Here is a 24,645-nt window from a genome sequence, read left to right as displayed (position 1 = left end):
ATGGGAGAGCAGGAGGTAGCCACTGTGCTGGCCTGAGGACTGTGGTTCCCTGAATGCTGCAGCGGAACAGCAAAACCGGTCCTATCACCCAGTCAGTGACAGCCATGCCTCCTGCCCTCTTCCTCCAAGCACAGAGCAGGGCACTCTGTCCACTCATCTTGCACCAGACCAGCAGCAGCATTCCTGCCCAGGCCCACTGGCCTCTGTACCCTGGCTACTGAGCACCCCAGTGAGCCCATGCCTGGCAGAGCCTATACTTTGTTCACTAGCAAAGGGCCACAGGGCCTGCAGGAACCCATGCCCAGAGCTCATCTATTACAATGCAGTGATAAACACAGTGAACTGCCACCAGGATCTGCTGGGTGTTGGGTGACCCAACAATAGGCTGGGTCGAGCCAGCAGGTGAGCTCGATGGCTTCCTGTCTCTGCCCATACTCTGCTCTTGCTAGTGTTCACAAGTACAGATTTTGTGCCAGTGTGGTGCCAGGCCACATAGGTGACAAGGTGATCACAAGCGGCAGACCCAGGCTCACCGCACCAAAGGGAATGAAATGAACTGGACCTGATGTCTGGGGCTCAGAGGTGGCAGAGGCCACCTGCCCAAGCTCAGCTGCCCTCAGGCCCATTTGATGGCATCTTGAGAGGAAGTGGTGTGGTGTGGAGACCAGAGAGATCCAGGCTGCGTGGTCTGGGGAGCCTGGGAGGGGGAAGGGGAAACACAGTGCCACCAAGGCTGGGAAGCTGAGCCTTTTCTGCAGCCAGTGTGGGGCCAAAGTGGGGTTTGAGGAGGACCATAGTGTCACCAGAGCTGTGGATAGATGCCGGCTTGGGCAGTGGACTAGAAGGGGCAAGGGTGAACACAGGATGGCCAGCCAGAAGCAGTGCCATCAAGGTGATAAGTCGACGAGGGAATGCACAGGTGCTGCGGTGGCCTTGAAGGCAGGAGCACAGGAGCCAGCAGCCTTTGGTTGTGAGAAACGAAGAAGAGGGCAGGGTCGAGAGCCAGGAAAGCAGGAGAAGCGGCAGTGGGAGTGCAGGACCACACTGGAGTCTGATGAGGGGCTCTGGATCTGCAGGCCACAGACAGGCTCTGCAAAGCATGGAGGGGGAATTTCGGGGACATTTGTTTAGGGGCAAGCACAGTCATCAGGGCCTCGAGGGAGACAGCTCAGAAGGTGAACAAATTGACAGCCAAAAGCCGGCAGGGCAGGGCTGCCTTTAGCCCTAGTTCTGCTGTTCCGCTGCATCATTCGGGAGCCACAGTCCTCAGGCAGCCCTCAGCAGCCCAGGAGGGGCCTAAGGGGGAGTAGGCTCAGAGGTGCTCAGAGCGTCAGGACTGGTCACCTGGTCCAGTGCAGATGACCTCATTCAAGGCAGAGCCTGACAGCGGGGCCAGGATGAGTGGGAAGGAGGACAAAGGGGAGTCAGGGCTGGGCACGCTGTTCCCTGGTGCTGGGAATGGAGGGGAGGAACAATAGGCAGGGCTTATGGAGCATAGAGGGGGACAAGGAATTGGCCTTGTTGGTTTCATTTTTGAATTTTTGGATGACCAACCCAGACAGGTTTATGGGCTGACAGGAGTTGATGGGAGGGAGGGTGAGGATGTCGGGAAGAGCACAGGACCTCGTCATGGGCAAAACCCCAGAAGGCAAGGGACAGCTGCTACTGCTGAGAGCAGCGCGAAGGATGAGGGGCGAAGAGCTCCAGAGGCAGCTGGAGATGAAGCGGTGGCAGAGAATGAGCGCATGTCAGCATCTAAGGGCCTACCAGTCCGCTCCTGCCCCTCACCACCCTGGAACAAAAGCTGATTCCATGTTGTGCTCCAGTACCACCTTCTTGCTCCAAATCTCCACCTTGGGTAACAATGCAAAGCTGAAGAAAATGAAATTTGCCACCAGACAGACCCATCACAGAGCTCTAAATACAGATGCATCTGGAAACATGCCCCAGAAACAATACCCTCAGAGTTCAGACAAGTACATGAGCCCTCTGCTTTTAGGGGAGGCTCATCCTCTACAAATCAGATCCTGCTCACTGACCTTTCAGCTTTTTGGGAGCACCTGGAACCCAGGAGTTCTCTATGTGTGACAACCTGTCTTGCATATGATATTAAGTGGGATTAACGCCACAGCATATCATACCCTTTCCCCTCGAAAAAGGCACGCAACAATCCCTCCCCAGACCCACTGTGCCCACCTGCAGCTTTGCAGCCAGCAGGAGATCAAGGAGCTTCTGGATAAAGCCCAGGATTTGGGTTTTAAACGCACGATAATGACACCTACTAATGTGGCTCTGGCTCTTGATATATTTTTGCTGCTCTCTTCATGAGATTATAGAATATTTGAGCTTTTCTACTTTATCAAGTAGATTTTTACACAGGGACAAACATGCAAAAATGTTCTGTTGTAAGAGTTTGATTCAGAAACATCCAAGAATGAAATCAATAAGAACAATTGTCTTAGCTGTTGCTTTAATTGAAATGATATCAATGATTAATGGACTCTCTAAATGTACATACACATCTCTAGGCTAGAGAGTCAGATAGCTCCTTAGGTGGGTGGCAAGAGCTAAACACACACGGATACATACACAGACATACTGTGTTACTGCTATTACAACTGAACAGTTTAATGTCCAAAGCAGCGTTCCTCAAAGTGTGTCCACACATATGGGTGCCGTGAAATGTTCTATGAAAAGAAGGTTCCTCAGGCAAAGGTGTGGAGGCCATACCTACAATCCACCTGACTTAGCGGGCACAACTGTGCCAGTGTGGCAAAGGCTCTGTTTGCTGTGAAAAATCCTCCAAACTTTCATAATTCCTGATGTCTAAGATTATTTGACCAAATAACCCCTCCCGTGTTTATTGCAGAACTAATTGTGAACAATGGTTCAGACTGTCCACCACCCAGCCAGCCTGGCCACAAGGGTTCAAATTTGTTAAGTGAGCCTGCAGCATTTAAACCCTTGGAGATTTTGTACACTAAGAGATCAAACATCTGTCTTCCTTGAACCACAGACTCTCCAACAATTGCATGGGTTCTCTCCTCCCTGCCAGGCAGTGGCTGGTCATCCACTCTGGCACCACAGTGCTCCCCACACACTTGGCCAGTTTGGCTAACTTCCATGGGCTGCAGAACCTTGTAGGCACTTCAGACTCAGTGCCTACTCCCAGGCTGCTGTGGCCAGCCGTCTCTCGGGTGGGTGGGAGGGTAGGGCCAAGCTGGGGAACACTCCTGGACCAGGCTTGTTCCTTATCTGGATTGGTGAAGCCAGCAGCTGGCCTTGGGGGTCCACAGCTCCAGAGGACAGACCTAAGAAAGAGGAGGTGCCCCTGGCTTCTGGGGCTGCTTAATGAGTCTATGTCCTCCCTAACCAAGACTTTGTAAACCCACCCTTGCTTTTGGGACACCCTTTGCCATGTTTACTGAGGAGGGGTCAGGACAGACTAAAGCTGCTTGTCCAGGCCCTGGCGGGGGTGAAATCCTGGGCTCTGACCTGCCCTCGGGGAGCATGCAGCAAGACATTGCCCTCTGAATCCTACTGCAGCCCTAGCTATTGTCATAGTGAAGACACCACACACAGGGCTCTTGGCCCCTGCTTCCAAGAATGAAGCCTCATGTGCAAAATTCTTTTTCATTCTTTCTACAATCAGAAGTCGAGAAAACTGTTGCTCTGGGACAATGAGAACCTTGCAACTACAACACTCATATTTTTCACTTGGTTTTGGTTGCAAAGAGGCTCAACCACAGATCCTACCTCATGGCCAGATTAACTGGGCTCCATTTTCCCTTGACCTGTCTACTTCCTGTGTAAATGTAGGGTCCTGTTTAGGTTTTTAAATAGTTAAGTATTATACATGTTATAAGCTACTTCAAACCCTTTGTGAAACCAGCCTGTACATTCTCACCCGGACAAGGTCGAAGGCTGTCTGACCTTTTCTGTATCTGGATGCAGAATACACTTATTGGAGGAAGGAAGACCTGGTGCTCATTCTGGCAGAGCCTGCCTTACCCTATATGGTTTACAGGCAAGGCTTCCCAGACTCACCTGGCCGTAGGAGTCACTTGGGGAACTCCTTAAACACACAGTTTCCCAAGGCCTTCCCCAGAGCCTATCCAGCAGGCCAGGGTGGGGCCTGGGAATCTGCATGCTTAATAAGCGCGGCAGGTGAGTGTTAGGGTCAAGTGAGTTTAGGGCGCGCTGCAGGAAAGGCATGCACCACTATGTCCCCAACGATCAACAGGGATCATTTCAGTCAGTCAAGGGTTAAGTCGGCTGGGCCCCAGAGCCCCCGGGAGGCCGGACCTCCGGCGGCCGCCAACGTCCTAAGCGTGTTTCTGGGCTTTGGGCCCTCTCCAAGACTGCTGCATTCCTCAAGCAGCTCTGCTCGCAGGTTCCGCCGCGACTTTTGGAAAACTCTGAGTCAGGGCCCCACCGTCCAAGTTTGTGACAGAGGCGGGCGAGAATGAATGGTTCCTCTCCCGGCGGTTAAGCCGCAGGGGCGGCGCAGGGCGCGGACCGGGCTCGCAGTGCAGAGACCTGCAGGCGGATCTGGGCGCCGGGGGTTCCTCCGCCCAGGCCGTGGACTTGGCGGACCTGCAGCCGGCGCCGCGGCCAGCCCCGGGCCCTGAAGGGCGGACCCTCCCCTCGGCTTTACCCACTCCAGCGCAGGGGCCGGACCCCACCCCCACTCCCAGATGGGGACCGAGGAGCCCCGGGATGCGCCTCCGCGCCCCGAGTCAGGAGGAGGCTCCCCTTCCAAAGTTAGGAGACTCAGCGGAGCAGCAGCCGCACCTAAGCCGTTTCCAAAGCTGAGGCAGGTGCGGGCGGCCCTGGACACCCGGTGGCGAGTCCCCGAGGCGGGGCTGGCAGCCTCTGGCGGAGGCCACAGGGAGCGAGGCGCACGTGCGCGCCAGAGTTACCTTTGGGCGCTCGCAGGTGTCCTCTCCAGTCCTTGCAGCAGCACAGCCCCATGGCAGCCGCCCGCAGCCCCGCCGCTGGGCTCCTCTCCCCGCCTGCCGCCTGCGCCCCTGGGCGGCGCGGCCGAGGTCCGGCCCACGGGCAGTGCCCAGCCGGGCGCAGGGTGCGCGGGGCCGCCGGCCCGCGGCTCCCGGGCCCTCACACTCCACCGCGGCCCCGCGCCGCGGGCATCCCGGCCTCCGGGCAGACCCTGCTAATCAATACGAGAACGCGCAGATCGCGCCCGCCGCGCCGCTGCCCGCTTTTATCTCCGCGCGCCGGGGCGGCCCCGCGCCGCTCCCTGCCCTCGCCGGCGCCCTCCCCACGGCCCGTTACTCTCCCGGGGTGCCGGGCCGCGCTCTCGCCCAGGAGCCGCCAGGGGGCGCCGCGGAGCCGGGGCTGCCTCCGTTTCCCTGGGAGCCAAGCAGGCGTTGGGGGCCACACCGGCCTGGCCTCCCCGCGCAGAATCGGAAGAAGGGGCGCCCTCGCTGTGCAAGGGAGACTCCCCCGCCAGCATCCTCTGGGCAGTCATATCAAGGATGACTTGGTCGGGGGTGTTCAGGACCACTGAGCTCTCAGTTTCCCAGCTCACCTTTACTGTGCAGTAGTAGGAAGAGGGAGTGTTTGCCCAGGCTACCCTCAAACCTGGCGGGCTACCTGTGAGCTGTGTGACTTTGGATAAGTCATCTCCCTTCTGAAACTGTTTCCTCACCTGAAAAGTGAGGGAAATGATAGCGGTTCAGATGCTACTTAGCACAAATTAAGAATTAAGTTATTCAAACTCTTTCTGTGCCCAGTTTCCCCACCTATAAAACAGAGAAGATAACAGAAACTGCTTCACCGGATGGTCGTGGCAATTAAATGAGTTGATATATGCAAGGACTTAGAACCCAAGTGGCCTGTAGCTAAGTGTTCTGCAAGTGTGAGCTATCGTCATTATCAAGTCTTGGCGAGGATTTGGGCACTTTTTTATGAGAGTGTGTTTGGTGCAATCACCTTGGAAGGTAACATGGAAGCTGCTTTATTAAAACTAAAAATGCTGATGCCCTGGGAGTAAGCTGTCTTATTTCTTCATATGTACCACATGGAAATGTGTGCCCACATGCCCAGGAAAGTCCATAGAAGGTTATTCAAGGCAGCCTTGCTTGCGGTTGCAAACAGTTGGAACCACCAAAATGTTCATCAGTAAAAGAATTATTGGCCAGGCCTGGTGGCTCCTGCTTAGGATCCCAGTACTTTAGGAGGCCAAAGTAGGTGGATCACTTGAGCCCAGGAGTTTGAGACCAGCCTGGGCAACAGGGTGAAATCCCTTCTCTTCTAAAAATACAAAAATTAGCAGTGCATGGTAGCGCACACCTGTAATTGCAACTACTCAGGAGGCTGAGGCACGATAATCACTTGAACTCAGGAGGTGACGGTTGCAGTGAGCCGAGACTGGGCCACCACACTCAAGCCTGGGTGACAGAGTGAGACTCTGTCTCAAAACAAACAAACAAATGAAAGAATTATCAAATACGTTGAAATTTTCATAAGATGGTATATGATATAAAAGGAGAGTGCTATGGCTGAATGTGTGAGATGTATGGATTCATGGCACTTATGTAAAACACATACCCATACTCACAAAATATTACTATAGTGTTCACTCTATGCCATGTTCTGTTCTAGGCCCTTGGGCCTAGAAAAATATATGGGAGGAAAACAGGAAAACAGAAGTGGTTCCCTTTGGGGAGAGGGTGGAACAAGAATGGAGTAAAGTGGGTGTCAAGAGACTTTGGCTTTTTTATAATGGCCTCATTCTGTAAAAGGAAAACATAATCCTGTATTATTGTGTAACTAAATAATCAATTTACTTTGACTGAAATAATTATGTTTTTAAGTGTTTGGCACAGAGTAGGCTTCTTCATGTAAGGTTCTTTGTCACCCCCCAGTTCCTAGGATCTGTTCTTGACCCTGAAGCAGGGCTGTGGTCCAGCTCTGATGGCCTTGACTTGAGTGGAATTTTCTCCCTCCCTCCCTACCACAATTCCATTTGGGGAGAACAGAGGTGGTCTCAGAGGAGAATCTCAGTAAGGGCAGGCTGGAAAGCAGAGGCTGCCCAAGGCACGGAGCAGAAGAGTTAAATAAATGTGGGGGCAGGAAGGAATGACTTAGAGCAGGGAAGAGGTTTTCCCGGGAGTTAAGTCTTCATTCAAAGGAGAGATTAACAACAGCGGGGCAGATTTCTGCCTCCCTCCCTCTCCTTTAACTCCTCAGAAAGACCAGGGTGAGGCTTTGGGGAGAGAGAAGGGTTGTCCTGCATTAGATCCGGAAAGAAAGATGTTTCCACTTCATGACATGTAGGCGGGGGTTACAAAGAGAGAGTAACTGAGAAAAAACAGAGAGACCTGACTTCTGGTTGCTGCCAAGTCATTTTAAACAGTTTTAGCACCAGGCAAGATCACTTAGTCACAGCGGGCTTAATGAGGCCCCAGGAATTCCAAGCTAGAGCTCCCTGCATTCAGGGAGAGCATCTGCGGGGAGCGAGCCCCTCGGGTGATTGTCCAACGGCCAAGTCCTACATTTGGAAAGCAAGATTTAAAAGAAAACATCACAGCGGCCATTGTGGGCCGCTTGTTTATCTTTCTAAGAGGAAGTAGCAAAGCAGGATCGTTTCAAATGAGCCTATTATAAAGGGTCAACGTCCCTATTGAACAGTTTAAATATATTTTGGGATACTTGACTTTTCAAAGTGGCTTTAAATATCAACTCCCAAGGCAGTTCAGTAGACAAATAGGAAGGCAAGGGCTTCTTGTTTTATTGCCTTTGGTTTCACACACTTTAATTCCTAATTACACATTATCTTTTTATGGTTTTTTAGTTGTGTGTTCTTCCTCAAGGGGGAAGGAAAAGAACATGCACTATATGTTTCCCACCATGTGCCAGGCAACTCACAAAGGTTATCTCAGTTAACCACAGGACAACCGCATGAAGCAGATGCCATGAGATTCAATTTACAAAGGAAGAAACTAATGTTCAGAAAGGTGAAGAGACTTCCCCGAGACCAATGAGGTAGTAAGTGGCAGAGCCAAGATGGATGGGTGGATGAATGGATGGGTGCATGGATGGATGGATGGGTGGATAGATGGGTAAATGGATGGATGGATGGATGGATGGATGGATGGATGGATGGATGGATGGATGGATGAAATTGATATTTGGATGGAGGTGTAGGTAGGTGAATAGATGGATGGATGGGTGGATGGTTGGTTGAATGGAGGTGTGGATAGGTGAATAGATGAATGGATGGGTGGATAGATGGATGGTTGCATGAAGGGGTGGATAGGTGAAGAGATGGATGGATGGGTGGATGGATGGTTGGTTGGATGGAGGTGTGGATAGGTGAATAGATTGATGGAGGGGTGGAGGGATGGTTGAATGGATGTGTTTCATAGGTGAATAGAAGGATGGATGATGGATGGTTTAATGGTTAAATAAACAGAATAATGGGTAGTATTTTCCTAGTTAGGCCTAAAGTCATGGGCTGCAACTGGCAAAGCACCCACTTAGCATAGACTTTGTCTGAAAAACCAAATTCCCTGAACATAGTTCTGCCACCCAAATTGATCATGACCCCAAACTAACGAGAATTGAGCCAAAACATCAAGATCACACATGCTGCAAGGCTCTAGCTGTGCTCAAGCTGCCTTGCTCCAGAAGAAGGGACAGAGGTGGGAGGCTCTAGGACATGTTTCCCAGCAGGAAGGCCAACCTCCAGCCCACCACCAGGCACAGGGCAGAAGAGCTAGAGCCAGGTGGTGGATATCCAGTGGGCACAATGGGCTCTGGGAGGAGGCTGGATGCTAGCTTTGAGGACAAAGTTTCCATGGGATAAAGGCTGCCCAGAGCTCTACCTCCTGCCATTTTACTCTATTTTTCTGGGAGACCCACAGTTGGGTGGTGAGAATGTAGAGTTGCTTCTAGGGGGTGCTGCTACTGGGATCCTGAAGCCTGTGCAGCCTGAGCCCCTGGTCCCAGATATGCCCCAGGCCATTCAAGGATTTTCTTAGGAGACTCAGGACATGTCCTCTGTAGTTCCAATGCAGGAGTCTGGATTGCTCCTCCCCAGAATATCCAAGGCACCCTCACAGCACTATCTCAGGTGTGAGCTCAGCCTTGGGTAGCTCGGGGGAAGATTATAAATGGGAGTGTACCATCTTAGCCACAAGCATAGCTTAGGGAGCCTATAATGATCATTCTTTCCTTCACTCATGTACAAATGATGATTGAACACAGCTGAATGCCTGACACAAAGCCAGTCCAGTGTGGGGTGGGGGATAGGAGGTTACCCTGGGAGCTGTAGGGCAGAAAGCCAGTCTGCCAAGGGTGGTGAAGAAAACTCTGAGGAGGAGGATGCTTTGAGGTGGGACCTGGGCTGCGAGGAGGGGTCCAGTACCTTAGGGGATGGCACAGGAATGGTCTCTGATATGGTGTAGACGTGTGTCCCTCCAAATCTCATGTTGAAATATGACCTCCAGTGTTGAAGGTGGGCCTAGTGGGAGGTGTTTGGGTCATGGGGCAGATGACATGAGAGCTGGTTGTTTAAAAGGGTATGAGAACTCCTCCTTTCTCTCTCTCTCTCTCTCTCTCTCTGTTGCTTTCTTGCCATTGGACACGTATGCTCCCCTTTGCCTCCTGCCACGATGGTAAACTTCCTGAGGCCTCCCCAGAAGCCAAGCAGATGTTAGTGCTATGCTTGTACAGCCTACAGAACTGTGAGCCAAAATAAACCTCTTTTCCTTATAAATGACCCAGTCTCAGGTATTCCTTTATAGCAATTCACATGGACTACACAGTCCTCCAATGGGTGGAGTAGTATCCCATTAAGAACTTCCTCTTTACTCGGATGGGGGGAGTCACAACATGGCATTTAGGGTAGGAGATATGATGCAGCCTGTGATTCTGACTGGCTGGCCTGGTGGCTAGAGTGAGATAGGGACTGGAAGGGGGAGACTGGAGCAGAGAGAAAGCAAAGATGCAAGAGGCATAAGCCAGGTGAGAGATGTGGGCCAAACACAGGTTGGAGGAGATGGAGACCAGGCAGGGCAATGTGTTAGCTCGGGGGCCCCAGCCAACCACATCTTCCAGTTTTTGCATCTTATGTAACCCCCTCCCTCGAATCTAGGCTGCCCTATGAGCTGCTTTAATTGACAGAAGGTAGCAGAAGTGACTCTGGACCAATTTTAGGTCTAAGTCCTGAGAAAACTTGGCAGCTTCTGCTTTTCCCTGACTTTAGTGAAAGCACCCCCTTGTAAACAGTGGAACTGTCCTGAGACTATTGTGCTGCAGGAACCCCAATGTAGCAATGTGGAGAGGCCAAATGGAGAACTGAGGTCCAAGCCAGCAACCACACTGACTTCCAGCTCTGGGAATGAGGCTGTCCTGGAAGTGGATTCTCCAAGTGATACCATGTGGAGCAGAGAGAAGCTGTCCCCACCAAGCCATGGCCACACTGCAGAACAGTGAGCAAATAAAGAAAATGTGTTTTGTTTTTAGCATGGTACTGGTATAAAAATAGGCATATAGACCAATGGAACAGAATGGAGAATCCAAAAATAAAGCCAAATACTTACAGTCAATTGATCTTCAACAAAACAAACAAAACATAAAGTAGGGAAAGAACACCCTATTCAACAAATGGTGCTGGGATAATTGGTAAGCCACACAGAGAAGAATGAAACTGGATCCTCAGCTCTCACCTTATATAAAAATCAACTTGGCTGGGCTTGGTGGCTCACTTCTGTAATCCCAGCACTTTGGGAGGCCAAGGCAGGCAGATTACCTGAGGTCGGAAGTTCGAGACCAGCTTTGCTAACATGGTGAAACCCCATCTCTACTAAATATACAAAAATTAGCCAGGCGTGGTGGTGGTTGTCTGTATTCCCAGCTACTCGGGAGGCTGAGGCAGAAGAATTGCTCGAACCCAGGAGGCAGAGGTTTCAGTGAGCCAAGATCGCACCACTGCACTCCAGGCTGAGAGGCAGAGCAAGACTCTCTCAAAAAAAAAAAAAAAAAAATCAATTCAAGATGGATCAAAGACTTAAATCTAAGACCTGAAACTGTAAAAGTTCTAGAAGATAACATTGGAAAAACCTTCTAGACATTGGCTTAGACAAAGACTTTGTGACCAAAAACCCAAAAGCAAATGCAACAAAAACAAAGATCAATAGATGGGAATTAATGAAACTAAAACGCTTCTGTATAGCAAGAGAAACAATCAGCAGAGTAAAAAGACAACCCACAGAGTGGGAGAAAATCTTTGTGATCTTTACATCTGACAAAAGACTAACATCCAGAATCTAAAAAGAACTCAAACAAATCAACAAGAACAAAACAAACAATCCCATCAAAAAGTGGGCTAAGGACACAAACAGACAATTCTCAAAAGAAGATATACAAATGGCCAACAAGCAAATAGAAAAATGTTCAACATCACTAATGATCAGGGAAATGCAAATCAAAACCACAATGCAATACCGCCTTACTCTCGCAAGAATGGCCATAACAAAAAAAAATTTTAAAAAAATAGATGTTGGTGTGGATGTGGTGAAAAGCAAACACTTCTACACTGCTGGTGGGAATGTAAACTAATACAACCGCTATGGAAAACAGTGTGGAGATTCCTTAAAGAACTAAAAGTAGAACTACCATTTGATTCAGCAATCCCACTATTGTCTACCTATCCAGAGGAAAGTAAGTCATTATATGAAAAAGATGCTTGCACACACATGTTTATAGCAGCGCAATTCACTATTGCAAAAATATAGATCCAGCCCAAATTCCCATAAATCAATGAGTGAATAAAGAAAATGTAGTATATAAATACCATGGAATACTTCTATTTATTTTTTTATTTTTTTATTTATTTTTTATTTTTATTATTATTATTTTTTTTTTGAGGCGGAGTCTTGCTCTGTCGCCCAGGCTGGAGTGCAGTGGCCGGATCTCAGCTCACTGCAAGCTCCGCCTCCTGGGTTTACGCCATTCTCCTGCCTCAGCCTCCCGAGTAGCTGGGACTACAGGCGCTCGCCACCGCACCTGGCTAGTTTTTTGTATTTTTTAGTAGAGACGGGGTTTCACTGTGTTAGCCAGGATGGTCTCGATCTCCTGACCTCGTGATCCACCCGTCTCGGCCTCCCAAAGTGCTGGGATTACAGGCTTGAGCATGGAATACTTCTTAGCCATAAAAAGGAATGAAATAATGGCATTTGCAGCAATTTAGATGGAACTGGAGACCATTATTCTAAGTGAAGTAACTCAACAATGGAAAAGCAAAATCGTATGTTGTCACTCATAACTGGGAGCTAAGTTATGAGGATACAAAGGCATAAGAATGATACAATGGCCTTTGGGGAATGGGGGAAAACGGGGGAGGAGGGGGAGGGATAAAAGACTACACACTGGGTACAGTGTGCACTGCTCAGGTGATGGGTGCACCAAAATCTCAGAAGTCACCACTAAAGAACTTATTCATATAACCAAACACCACATGTTCCCCAACAATCTATTGAAATACATTTTTTAAAAAAAGGAAAATGTGTGTTGTTTTAAGTCATTAAACTTTGGGGTAGTCTGTTATGCAGTTACAGATAGCTGAAACATAGGAAGTGATTCAAAATCCTCATGGCTAGCACTATCTGGCCCTGACAATGTGCCAGGCTAAGAGCTTGACATATGCACATTCACTTAGAATTCAGAGCAATCCTATGCATTCGGTGTCATCATTATTTCCACTTTCAAGAGGAGGGCACTGAAGTACAGAGAAGTGAAGTCATTTGCACAAGGTCACACAGCTAATTAGTGGCTAAGCTCAGATCGGAACCCAGCCCATCTTGCTTTCTAGCCTGTGATCTTAACAATTCTATGATAAATATTTTTTTGGGAAAAGGAACAGGACTCGGTGGTGAATAAGATGGCCTATGGGATGAAGGCACACATAACTGTAGTTGAGACTTCCAGTTAAAAAAGACAAGTCCTGTGGAGTGCTGGATTGAGACTGCAGGTCATTGTTCCTAGCTTTTCAGAATAATGTCCATCTCCTGCCAGCCCTGGCCTCTGGTAGAGGGAGCTTGTTGAAGAAGGGCGTGATGAAGACACTTTGTAGACAACTTTTCACAAAACATACCTTTGATTGGCACTAGTAACTCATGGGCATTATTTTGTTTAATTTTCACAATAGCTCATGAGGGTGATATGTCATCAGATCCAATCTATAGGTAAGGATGTGGACACCCGCTCAGGTTATGCGAGCTCTCAAGATCACACAGCTGGTAGGTAGAGGGTAGAGCCTGTCCTACAATCTGGGCAGTCTGAATGCCACTGGTCACCTTCTTAACAACCACTCACTGCCTCCTGCCTCTTGGAGGTAAGGGTCTCATCTGGGCCTGCCTCCCTGCCCCCATCCCCTTCTCCCATCATATTTCTGATCTGTATTAAGAGTTTGGCAGAAATTCAGTGTGCACACACACTGTATGTCCACATACCACAGACCCACGGACATTGGAATTGGAAGGTTCTCTTTTAACACAACCTCCTCATTTTTCACAAGCAATTTCTTAAGGGCCTACTTTGTGCCAGGCACTGTAAGGTGAGTTAGTGACAAGTTGGGGCTGTCCTTAGTTAACTCCAGTTTTTGCTCTGAAACAAATAGATCTACAGAAATGATAAGCAGAAATGAGGCTTCTTACACCCTACCTCTCAAAATATTTTATGCACTTTTAGCACAGTGCATGGAAGTCAACTGCTTTGCCTTTAGATATCTAGCTCAATCTCTGGTCAGACATATTAACAAGAACCCCTGTCCCTGTACTGACCCTCATCAACAGCATTGCAGTTGCTATTCATTTTGCAGACTCATTGCTCTGTTTTTTTGTGTGTTTTTGTTTGTTTTGTTTTGTTTTGTTTTTAACTAAGTATACGATTATGGGGAAGGTGGGTATTATTCTTTTTCTGTTTGAAGCAAGTCCCATACGTCTTTGTGCTAGAAAAAGCTCTAGATCCCATAAGGACTTGTATTCTTGTTTCTTTCTTTTAATGAGACTTGTCTCATTTCTCTTTTTCCTTTGGCTTCCAGGAAGCTCAAGAAAAATTTAAAGCCTGGCTTTGGCAAATATGTGGGTCCTAACAGTCTTCATATTTTTGTTGTGGTTCATGGTTTTGCGTTGCTTTTTCTTTTTTTTTTTTTTTGAGACGGAGTCTCACTCTGTCGCCTAGGCTGGAGTGCAGTGGCCGGATCTCGGCTCACTGCAAGCTCCGCCTCCCGGGTTTCATTCTCCTGCCTCAGCCTCCTGAGTAGCTGGGACTACAGGTGCCCACCACCTTGCCCGGCTAGTTTTTTTGTATTTTTTAGTAGAGATGGGGTTTCACCGTGTTAGCCAGGATGGTCTCGATCTGCTGACCTCGTGATCCACCCATCTCGGCCTCCCAAAGTGCTGGGATTACAGGCTTGAGCCACCACGCCCGGCCTGTGTTGCTATTTTTATTTGCATTTTCTCAGGCTCTCAATTATTTTGAACTATTGTGTAATCACTGTTTTATTCTAAGTCTTCTCAATAGAGGCCATTTCAAATCCTTTGTGGAATAACAAAGGAGTAAACCAGAAGTCAGTAAACTTTCTCTAAGGGGAAGATAGTAAACATATTTAAGCTTTGAGGACCATACAGTCTCTGTAGCAACAGAGAACTCAACTACTCAATTCTGCCATTGTGGCGTGAAATCAACCACTGACAATATGTAAATGAATGGGTGTGGCTGTGTTCCAATAAAACTTTGTGTACAATAGCAGGTGGCAATCCAGGTTTGGCCTGTGGACTGTACTTTACAGTATTTTAAAAGAATTTTAGAGCATCTGGGAAGTAATTTCCTCTTAAGTCGAGAAGTACTTAGCTTAGAAAAAAAAGTGAATGGATGGGAATTCTCTCCAAGATGTCTAGTCTCCACTTCTGGGTGACAGATTGTGGAAAAGCAGCTGTGAAAGCTGTCTGGGCAGTTTGGCTCAGGAGAGGAGCCGGCCGTGCCCAGGAGAGGTCAGTCCCTGACAGAGCAAGCTGTGAGGTCTGCCAGCGAGAGTGCATTCTCTGGCACACTGGCAGTGCCCACTCCTTGACAGGGGGTGGGAGGGGGCAATAGGGGCAGAGCTCTAGAAGTGCCCGGCCAGCCAGGTTCCCCAGCTCAGGCAAATGGGCCTTCAGCTACTGTGGACGCTGTTCATGGAAGGAATGTGTCTGCAGCTCCAAATTCCCACAGAGAAAGACAAGGGGAATCGTTGGGGAGAAATTCCTGGGCCACATTTTTCTTGCTGTTCATGTGGCCTGAAGCCATTGAACTTGGCCAGCCTGCCCAGGGAGGGATTTACAAAGCCCATTGTCCTTTCCCTGAAGCCTCACCCCCACCCTGCCCCCACCTGCTTTTTCTGACTTTCTTTCCTCCCCCATCCCCAGGAGAAATGCAGCATGGGAAAGAGCAGGAGGCCATGGGGCCAAGAGGGCTCTCTCTCCTTGCCATGTGGACAAACACAGCAGCAGCTCCCAAAGGGGACAGGTACTTCCCAGCGGCTGTGATGACATCAGACCCTACCATGCACTCAGGGTGGGAGGCAGTCTCAGTTGCCTGAGCAAGAGTCATTTAGTGGCATACATGCCACTTACTGTATGCCAAGCACTGTTCTGAACATTCTGCATAAATTAACTCATTTATCCGTGCAAGAACCCTATGACAATCTCCATTTTACAGAAGGGGAAACTGAGGCTTGAAGTGGTTAAGTGATTTATGTGGGTTCCAACTAGTAAGTGGAAAAGTCAGAATTAGAACTGAGGTGTCCGCCTCCAGGGTGATCCTTACTTTCTTACTTCTCGCTTTTACTATGTGTGACCCCTCAGCTTAGCATTCTATTTACAGATATCACCTTAATGGTCTGCAGTTATAGGAAAAATTCATTTTACAAAGCATTTGCAGTCAGTCCTGCACACCTTTTAAGGCTCCCAGAATCCCTATGCTATAGAACATGAGACCCTGTATATGAACTAGGCCCATCTGGTGTCTGGTCCACTCAGCTGGGGGCATAGTACTGTGCACACTCAGAGTTAACTAGTGCTCCTTGCACTGTTGCTGCTGCGGCTGCTGCTGGTGCTGTTAGGAGGGACCTCAGTTACCTGGAATGTGTCAGATCCTGGGTTTGTGTTTTCACTGCATCATAAGTCATTGACAAAACAACCCTGAGACTGATGTTGATAACCTCCTTTTACAGATAAGGAAACTAGGCACATCAATCAGGTAATTCATGCTTGCTGCTCTAACAATTCCCAAATCTCAGCAGCTTAATCCCTTAAAGACTCTTCTTGCTTAGGTCACTGGCTCCTGCAGGTCAGCATGAAAAGGGAGGAGGGAGTGGGCTGCTCCATGTGGTCACTCAGGGACCCAGCCTCCTTCTAGAACCTCAGTGTCCTCCTCTGAATCCTCTGCTGTGAGATGCAGGGAGAGGGGACAGGGAATTTATCAGGGGATTTTAGGAGCTGGTGCTGACAGCAGCTACAGAAGCCTCTGAGGTCACTTGCCACTCCTACCCATGTTTCCTTGACCAGGGTTTAGTCATGTGACCCTGTCTTACTGCAGGGAGGATGGGAAGTAGAGTCAATCTTCGCGGCTGCAAGAGGAGCAGAGGCTTTGGCTGCCACACGGATCCAGAGGGGTGAGGTGCTGTAAGGGACAGTCAGGACTTACTTTTGGCACCCAAGCTAGTGCTTTGCCACCACACTGCCTTGACTGAAACTGACTCCAAAGCTGTCTGAATTGAATTCCAACTTCTACCATCTTGAAAGACTCTCACTTCATGTGGACAACGAAAGGGGTGGAAGGCGCTGAGGGTTGTCAGTATTGGCTGTGACATGAAAAAAAGAGAATGGCACATTGCAAGTGCCCGACACCCTTCCTTTTCTCAGTGAAGCAAGCTGTGGCCAGGGGTGCTCATAGGTGGAGGGGAGGGAATTGGCAGAGTTTCGGCCCTGAGGAAGGGGGGGCATGGGCGCTTGCTGCTGCCACCTAGCTGTGGAAGGAGAAAGGCGCAGGATGGGGCCCGGCAGAGGCTGGCCTGGGTCCCGTCCAAAGCGTAGATAGATGTTGGGGTGGGGAAGGTCCCTTGTTCCTAGGGGTTTTGCTGCAGAAACTGCAACTCTTTGAGGGTGTTCTGCCTTCTGAGAACACCTCCGCACTCTGCTCAATCTGGTGGTGAGGTCTCTGCCAGACGAGGGCACTGGGCTGCCCCAGGGTGTTGGGCACAGAGCTGGTATCTTCTAAGCTGGCCTTGGTGTTGCCAGTGAGATGACAGCTGTATAGAAATAGGGGATTGAGCCTGTGGAGCTGTCCCCAGGGGAAGGAAAGGGCTGCCAAGTCTCTGCAGGGTCAGGTAGGGGACCTTCATGCTAGAGGACAAAGTTTGCAAGCTCTTGTGCCCTCGCCACTATTTTCCAGGGTGAGTTGGCCTCAGATGGCCAGGTCAGACCCAGCTCTACTGTTGCATAGCTCCAGAAGACCACTGTCCCCCCACCTGCTAGTTACTCAGTACCAGGTTGACTCACTCAACCTCCAGTGCCTCTGTTTCCCCACTTCCTACAGCCAGGCCTCAATCCACCCAACAGACCTCCTGTAACCCAAATCTCAAAAAACATTTTTCAGACTGCGGACACCAATTCATTAGAGGGGTCATGAAATCAATTCTGTGGGCTTTGTCTGGAATTTTTACGGAAGAGATAGACTCACATAGGACAGAACATTCCAGAAGATGCAGAATATAGGAATAGCAGTGTTTGCTGAAGCCTCAGCTTCCGTTGCCCTGGGCTCCCAGGGGGCAATGTAATGTCTATTTCTTATCAAAAAAAAGTGTGAAAACACTGTGTTGGTGTATTTGTCTCATTCCTTTCAGAAAACCTGGGCTCTTTGTGCAAATTAGTCCACAAATTTCTTTTCCTCCCCCAGCTCTCTCAACCAATCACCCCTCTTCTACAGGCCAAAGAAGGGCACCATCCTTGCCAGGCCACTCAATAAAAAACAAAACCCATCACCAAGGGCTGCAAAGATTTCGCTGATACAGGAATCCCAGGAGGCCAGCTGCTTTCTAGCCTTGCATTTGCATATCTAAGAGGGCCACTTAAGTGACCCTTCACAGGACAAAGAAGGTTAGCTTCTCTTAATTTTTAAAAAATGAAAGGAAAGAAACCCTTCTGATTTTCACATTCCTTCAGGGCAGCCTTTGCGGGGTGACTGGTCTTGCAACTCTGCTCTGTTGCGTCAGCCAGAGGGTCCTCTGCTTCTCCAGCATTATTCCTGCGACCAGTATTCGTGGAGCCCTGCTCTGTGCCAGACATGGAAGATTGTGGACCAGAGCCCCTACCTAGAGCCCTCTCCTCATCCTCTGGCTGTGTACATGTGATGAGGACAGGTGGCTCACATCCCTATCCAGCCTCGCTAGGGATGTGTTGCTCCTATCCCCACATGCTCCAGCTCTGCCCCCAAGTCCATCAGAGGAGGCCTGGTTCTCCAGGATGCTGGAATTCTCAGTCTTTCCTGTGCTGACTTGACGGGAGGTTCTCATGTTTACTGAGCATCTGCTGTGTACCAGGCACTGCTGTATTCCAAAATCTCTGCCAAGGGCCTGCAAAGGTCATTACTGTCACCATCCAGTGAGACTCAGGGAGATGAGGTGACTTTCCAAGGTGGCACACATGGGGGGGTGGGGAAGCAGCAGGTCCTCTTCTGGGTCTCTTGGATGCCTGCAGCTCTGTTCTTCCCACCTGACCATAGGCCTCTGGGAGCAGCACGGGAAGTCCCAGGGGCTGTGCCTTGGGCCAAGCAAATGATACAGCATGGCTGGAGCAGCATGCTGCATGGATGGAGGTGCTAGGCAGAGAGAAGGTGCAGGAAGATGGGGGACCTGCCAGGAGTGGACAGCAGGAACAGGAGCTTGGTCTTCTGGCCCCTGAGAGTGTGGACTGGATTCCAAGGTTAGTGAGCATGGGCCCTGCTGCAGAGGGCCAGTGGCCCTGACAGTGTCACTCCCAATGCCACAATGGTACGAGTTTTCCATAGAGATGCCATAACGAATTCCCACAAACTGGGTGGCTTAAAACAACAGAAATTTCTTTGGTTAGAGTTCTGGGGGCCAGAAGTCCAGGATCGCGGTGGAGCTCTAAAGGCTCGAGGGAGTAATCCTTCCTTGCCTCTTCCAGCTGCTGGTGACTTCCAGGTTCCCTAGCAACCCTTGGCTTGTAGACACATCCCCCAACTTCTGCTTCTGTCTTCACATGACCTTCTTCCTTCTGTGTCTTTGTGCATCCTGTCTGTCCTCTCCTCTGCTTATAAGGACACCAACCATTGGATTTGGGGCCACCCTAATTCAGGATTACCTCCTCTTAGTTCATTTCATCCACAAATACCCTATTTCCAAATAAGATCACATTCTGAGGTTACCAGCAGGCATGAATTCTGGAGGACACTATTCAACTCGAGGCAACAACTTCCCTTCTTTCCCAGCCTTGGCCTTCCAAACTCTGTCCCCTCAGTCTCAAGTCAACACTATGTTCTTGGAACCCACAAAGGCAACTGACTTGCAAAAGACTCTCCAGACCTGGTGTTTTTCAGTAATTGTAATTCCAGTTTTTGGGATTCTGGTATTCCAGAATAATGTGCTTTTGAGAAATGCTGAACTATTAGTATTTTTGTGATATTTTTTTTTAAAAAATTAGAACTATTTACACCTGGGAATACACTACAGTAGGCGTTTGGATCCAGTAAAGGAAAGCTTGTTTAGAAAGCAGTTTTCTATTCTTCTACAACCCAGGAGGAGGGGAACTACGCTGCCTCCATCATGATAGAAATCTTTATTCTGCTTCAGAGACTTTCTAGCCTGGAATTTGCCCCAGGTGACCCACTGGCATCTCCACCTACCCACATGAACACTGGAGAGGATGACCACAAACCAGGAACGCTTTCTCTGAAATGAAACTAAAGCTCATGATCAAATAAAAAAATGTAGTTCCTGCCAACAAAAAAAGAAGGGAGTTTAAAATAACAGATATCTTCTAAAGTGTGGAAGAAGAAATGGAATTACTTGAAGATGAAAAACTCAAAGGATAATACTGGAAATTAGTTTGAAATTTAGCTTGGAACATCTCACCATTGCCTTGACCAGCCTAGAGTAAAAGAAAAGGTTTCAGTGGCTGGAAAAAATGGGCACAAAAATGTGCTCATGATTCATATAACATCAAATAGTAGATTTTCATTCCAAATATTATCAGTAGTTCCTTTACCCTATAGGGTTTAGTTCATTACTTTTGAATAGTATTTTATTCATGTCATCTGCTAACAATTAGTATGAGAAGGGTAACATTTTTAACATTTATATTTCATAGATTTTTGTTTTCACTTAATGCTTCTAATATTTACTTTTTATTTGAAATGTCTAATATTTTAGCTGGATTTTAAAATGTTAGGTATTCTGAACACCTTTTCATAGAAAATATTGATAATCAGTGTTGGTGTTTTAGCAATGCAGGGAATAAATACTTTTATTCCTTCGTGTTGTTTTGCTCTGGTACTGCAATTGTAATGCTGTACTAATCAGCTATTGGTAAAGAGCTGTAAAATATTTTAAATACATTGACTTATAATAAAATGTTTTATTTAAATTAATTTAGAGCCCTTACCAATAACTAACAATGTGCCAAGCAACACGTTTAACATCCTATATGGAGCTACTTTTGTCACAGCCATTTTTCAGATGAGGAGCCTGAAGTTTACAGGGTTCTGTGATTTGCCCTGGGCCTCAGATCTGGGAAGAGGCTGAGCCGTGATTGAAAATCAGACAGTATGACTGAGCACCTCGCCCTTAACCATGACCCCACAGTACAAATAATAAAGGGTGTCAAATAAGTCAGCCAATACATAATAACCATCATTTTCTAGCCATCTTTGCATTTGAGTTTATTATGTGCACTAGTACACACAGACTCTAACCCCATAGAGATCAGGTAGGTAAGATAAACTGAAAAAGCAGCTTTTGCTCTTGTTGCTTAGGTTGGAGTGCAATGGCACAATCTCGGCTCACTGCAACCTCTGCCTCCCGGGTTCAAGCGATTCTCCTGCCTCAGCCTCTCAAGTAGCTGGGATTACAGGCATGCACCACTGTGCCTGGCTAATTTTGTATTTTTAGTAGAGATGGGGTTTCTCCATGTTGTTCAGGCTGGTCTCGAACTCCTGACCTAGGTGATCTGCCCGCCTTGGCCTCCCAAAGTCCTGGGATTATAGGCGTGAGCCACCGCGCCCAGTCAGCTCCTGTCAATTCTTTATATGGTGAAAGTAGGCCCAAATTTACCTTATAGAAATCTATATATTTTTAGTGGGTAAAATCCTGTGCATTGAAAAATATTGCATGAGCCAAACAAAGTATGTCTATGAGCCAGAATCAGCCCATGGGTAGTCAGCCCTGGTTTGCAGCTCAGCTTTCAGCCTGAGAACTAGACCCCATTTCTTGTTATTGTTGCCTCTCCCAACCATGACTTTCAGCATTCTTTCTGCTTTTGGATGATTGCTCCTTCATTGGTTTAATTTATCAAGCACCTTTAAAGAACCATGCACCTTAAAAGCAGCACTTTGGAGCACAACAACATCAAGGCTACCCCACCCTGAACTAGGAGTTCTTGAGGGAGGGGATCACATCTCAGGAGCTCCTAGTCCAGAGTTGGGTAGGCTTGATGTTGTTTTGCTTGAAAGTGCTGCTTCTCCAATTTTAAGATGCACACAGAGCACCCAGCACATACTGCAAGAACAGATTCTGTTTGAGGTGGCGTGGGTGAGGCCCTAGGGTCTGTATTTCCAACAAGCTCCCAGGTGATGCTGATGCAGCTGGCCCATGGACCACAAGCTGCATAGGAAGGACCTACTCTGAGGAGCAGCCTGTGTCTTAGAGGGTTCCTGAGCTGATGGTTGGAGGAGCCTCTCTGTACTTGGGCTTGGTTTCTCAGAGGTGACCTGGGTCATTCAACCCCCACCTACTAATCCCCTGCCACATTCCTCCCCACATCCTAATTTATCTAGGGATTTAGTCTAGCTGAGATCACTCGTAAAGAATTTTATCTACATCTTTGTTCTGCGCTGGCACCAAGCATACTTCCTCCTGCGCATCACCCCTTCCTGTCCGGTGAGCTATCACCATCTGAGGGATTTCTGTGCACATCCTTCTGTGTCTCAGTGTCACAGAACCGTGGTGCCCAGCACCAGCCTGATCTTCTGTGAGCCTCCTGCTAAGAGTGTGGCCCTGCTGAGAGTCAACCTGGAGTCTAGAACCATGCAGCTAGCCGAGTCTAGAACCATGCAGCTAGCCGAGTCTAGAACCATGCAGCTAGCCCACTGCAGGGCAGGATGCACCCCTAAAGGTCATGGAAGTGTCCCCCTGTGTAGAACAGCCTGTGGGGTCAGGCAGGCAGGCAGAGTGTCACACTGAAGAAAAGAGGCTGGGCCAGTGCACTGGAGTATAGACCATGTTATGCACCCAGGAAGCCAGGCTGGTCCAGGCGGGCTGTCCTATTGGTGAGACACTAAAGGCGCCTTCCGGTTGGCATCATTCAAGAGATGTGGCTGCAGTTTAATCACCTAATTGAGACCCCGGCTTTGATCTGCAAGGATGAAGGTGCAGGCCACCCTCCAAGGGTGACATTCCCTGTTGCACTTCATGGGGGAAGTTCGGTTAAAGGCTCCTTTGCTGTATTGGATCTGGAAGAGCCACCTGTGCAGTGTGTGCTGGAGCCTTGCTATCAGCAGGTTGGACAGAAGGCTGTAGGGCAGGGGCCGGGTGCTGGAGGGAAGAGCACGGCACAAGAATGTGGTGGGAGCTGTGCATGCCCGGCCTTTGGAGAAGCCACTTTCCCTCTCTGGATGTCAAGTTTATGAATGAGATGAGGACCATGATAAGATGTCCACCGAACTCAGGACTTGAGCTCTGAGGGCCAGTGCATCTGCAGGAAGAGACCAGCAAGGAATGTTCGAAGGTTGTACCCGCAGGATGGAGCCCAGCAGGACGGAACAGAGGGCCACGTCCTGCATTTAAATTCAGAAGCTCATGGTCAGGGCCAGTTTCATGGCCTTCAACTAGGGCGTGTGTTCAGTGACAACCCTGCCTCTTGAAGGGCCCTGCATTTAGAATTGAATGCTCTGTGGTTGCTGTCTTGAAATTCTTAAACATTCTATCTTTAAATCCGTGTTTTTTAAGTGACGTCGAATGGGCCAGTGGAGTGTATGCTGAGGGCTGAGGCCCTTCTGCAGTCCTGTCTCCTGCTGCCTCCGCCTCCTGTGAGTGGGTTTTCTTGGCTCCCTCCAGCCTCCTGGTTCCCAAGCCACTGCCCCGTCTCTCCTGGCCCTGCCCAGCGGCTGTTGTTGTCTTCCCCTTATGCCCGGTGGAGGCCCGAGCACAGGCATGAGGAGGCCTTGGGTTGGGGGCAGGCACCCCAGAGAGTTTTGGGGTGGAGTACGCTTAGGGTTGGCAGTGCCAGTGCCAGAGGGTGGGTGCCTTTGTGGGGATGGGTCTGTCGCCCACCCCCAATCCAGGTGCCTAGTGCCTGGCAGAGTGGAGGCTGAACACCCTTGGGGGTGGCCGGTCCACTGCAGGCTAGGGGTAGCAGGCTGTGGGAAGAGGAGCTGCCTGGCTGGACTTCCTTGCCCAGGATGGTGTCTGCATGTAGAAAGGAAGGCTCCAGAGGAGAGCTGGGGAGGCTGAGCCCAGGAGTCATCTCCCTATTGGTGCCCATTTTCAGTACACCCTCAGCAGAGCACCCCGATCCCAGTGACTGGTGGGAGAGGTACCTGGCTGCTGGTGGGCATGTGTGGAGCCACTTGGGTGCCCCTGGGTGTCTGTGAGGGTCTGTTCTCACTCCTCGAGTATCCATGTGCCCAAGGGGACACACCAGCTAAATATCAACTAAAAAACCTGGTGCAGGGGCTATCCCTAGGCCCACATAGGGATGTGCAGCCCTTCCCATCCATTTGTGTGGCCATTCAGCCCTGCAGAGTCCTCCTTCCATCACAGTGGAGGAGCTCAGAGCTGCAGGGAAGCAGGGTGGCCTCCAGGCTCTTCACTGCCTTGGGGACAGCCCTCCTGAGCACAGGGCCCAGAATCAAACACAGTCCAGGGGCATCTCTCTGCATCCCAGACTCACACCACCCTGAGTGCAGCCTCAGGGCCCCCGCCTCTGGGGTGGCTCACCCACTCTGCTCAGGACCAGTTAGAGAATTTTTGGGGACTCAAGGCAAAAATTAAAATGCCCTGTATTATAAAAGGAAAAAAAGTGCCATTAAAGGGATTAAATATAAAGTTTTTTCATTTTTTTCTGCTGTCTCTTGACCTGTCAGTAAGTAGCTCTCAGACCAGCAGCACCAGTATTGTCCAGAGTTCATTAGAAATGTAGATTCTTTGACCCACCACAGGCCTCTGGAGCCAGGGAAGGGCCAGCAGCCTGGGGGATTCTGACATGCCAGGAAATTTGAGAAGCACAGCTGTAAAGTGATAATTATTAAGTTTTTTGTTTGTTTTAAAGCAACACAACTAAAATATTAAAATATCATTGGAAGCGTGTTTGTCTATGACAGATAAAAGAAGAACTGGGG

The 24,645-nt window shown here is 49.1% G+C and overlaps 1 protein-coding gene across 5 annotated transcripts in view; it reads right to left on the bottom strand.

Moving 5' to 3' along the window:
• ARHGAP22 (Rho GTPase activating protein 22) overlaps nucleotides 1-24,645 on the bottom strand; it is a 181,483-nt gene that overhangs the window by 74,845 nt on the left and 81,993 nt on the right. Inside the window, exon 1 of one of the 5 annotated variants that reach the window (XM_050805131.1) lies at nucleotides 4,923-4,977. The exons of the other annotated variants lie outside the window; for them this stretch is intronic. Within the exon in view, the coding sequence (XP_050661088.1) occupies nucleotides 4,923-4,974 (52 nt within the window). The 5' untranslated portion in view covers nucleotides 4,975-4,977. Of the gene's footprint in view, nucleotides 1-4,922; nucleotides 4,978-24,645 lie in introns of those variants that run through there. 5 annotated transcript variants of the gene reach the window in all.

This window comes from Macaca thibetana, chromosome 9 (assembly GCF_024542745.1).
Source record: "Macaca thibetana thibetana isolate TM-01 chromosome 9, ASM2454274v1, whole genome shotgun sequence".
NCBI lineage: Eukaryota > Metazoa > Chordata > Mammalia > Primates > Cercopithecidae > Macaca > Macaca thibetana.
The sequence above is the reverse complement of the archived record's forward strand: the minus strand, read 5'-3'. Positions and strand labels throughout refer to the sequence as shown.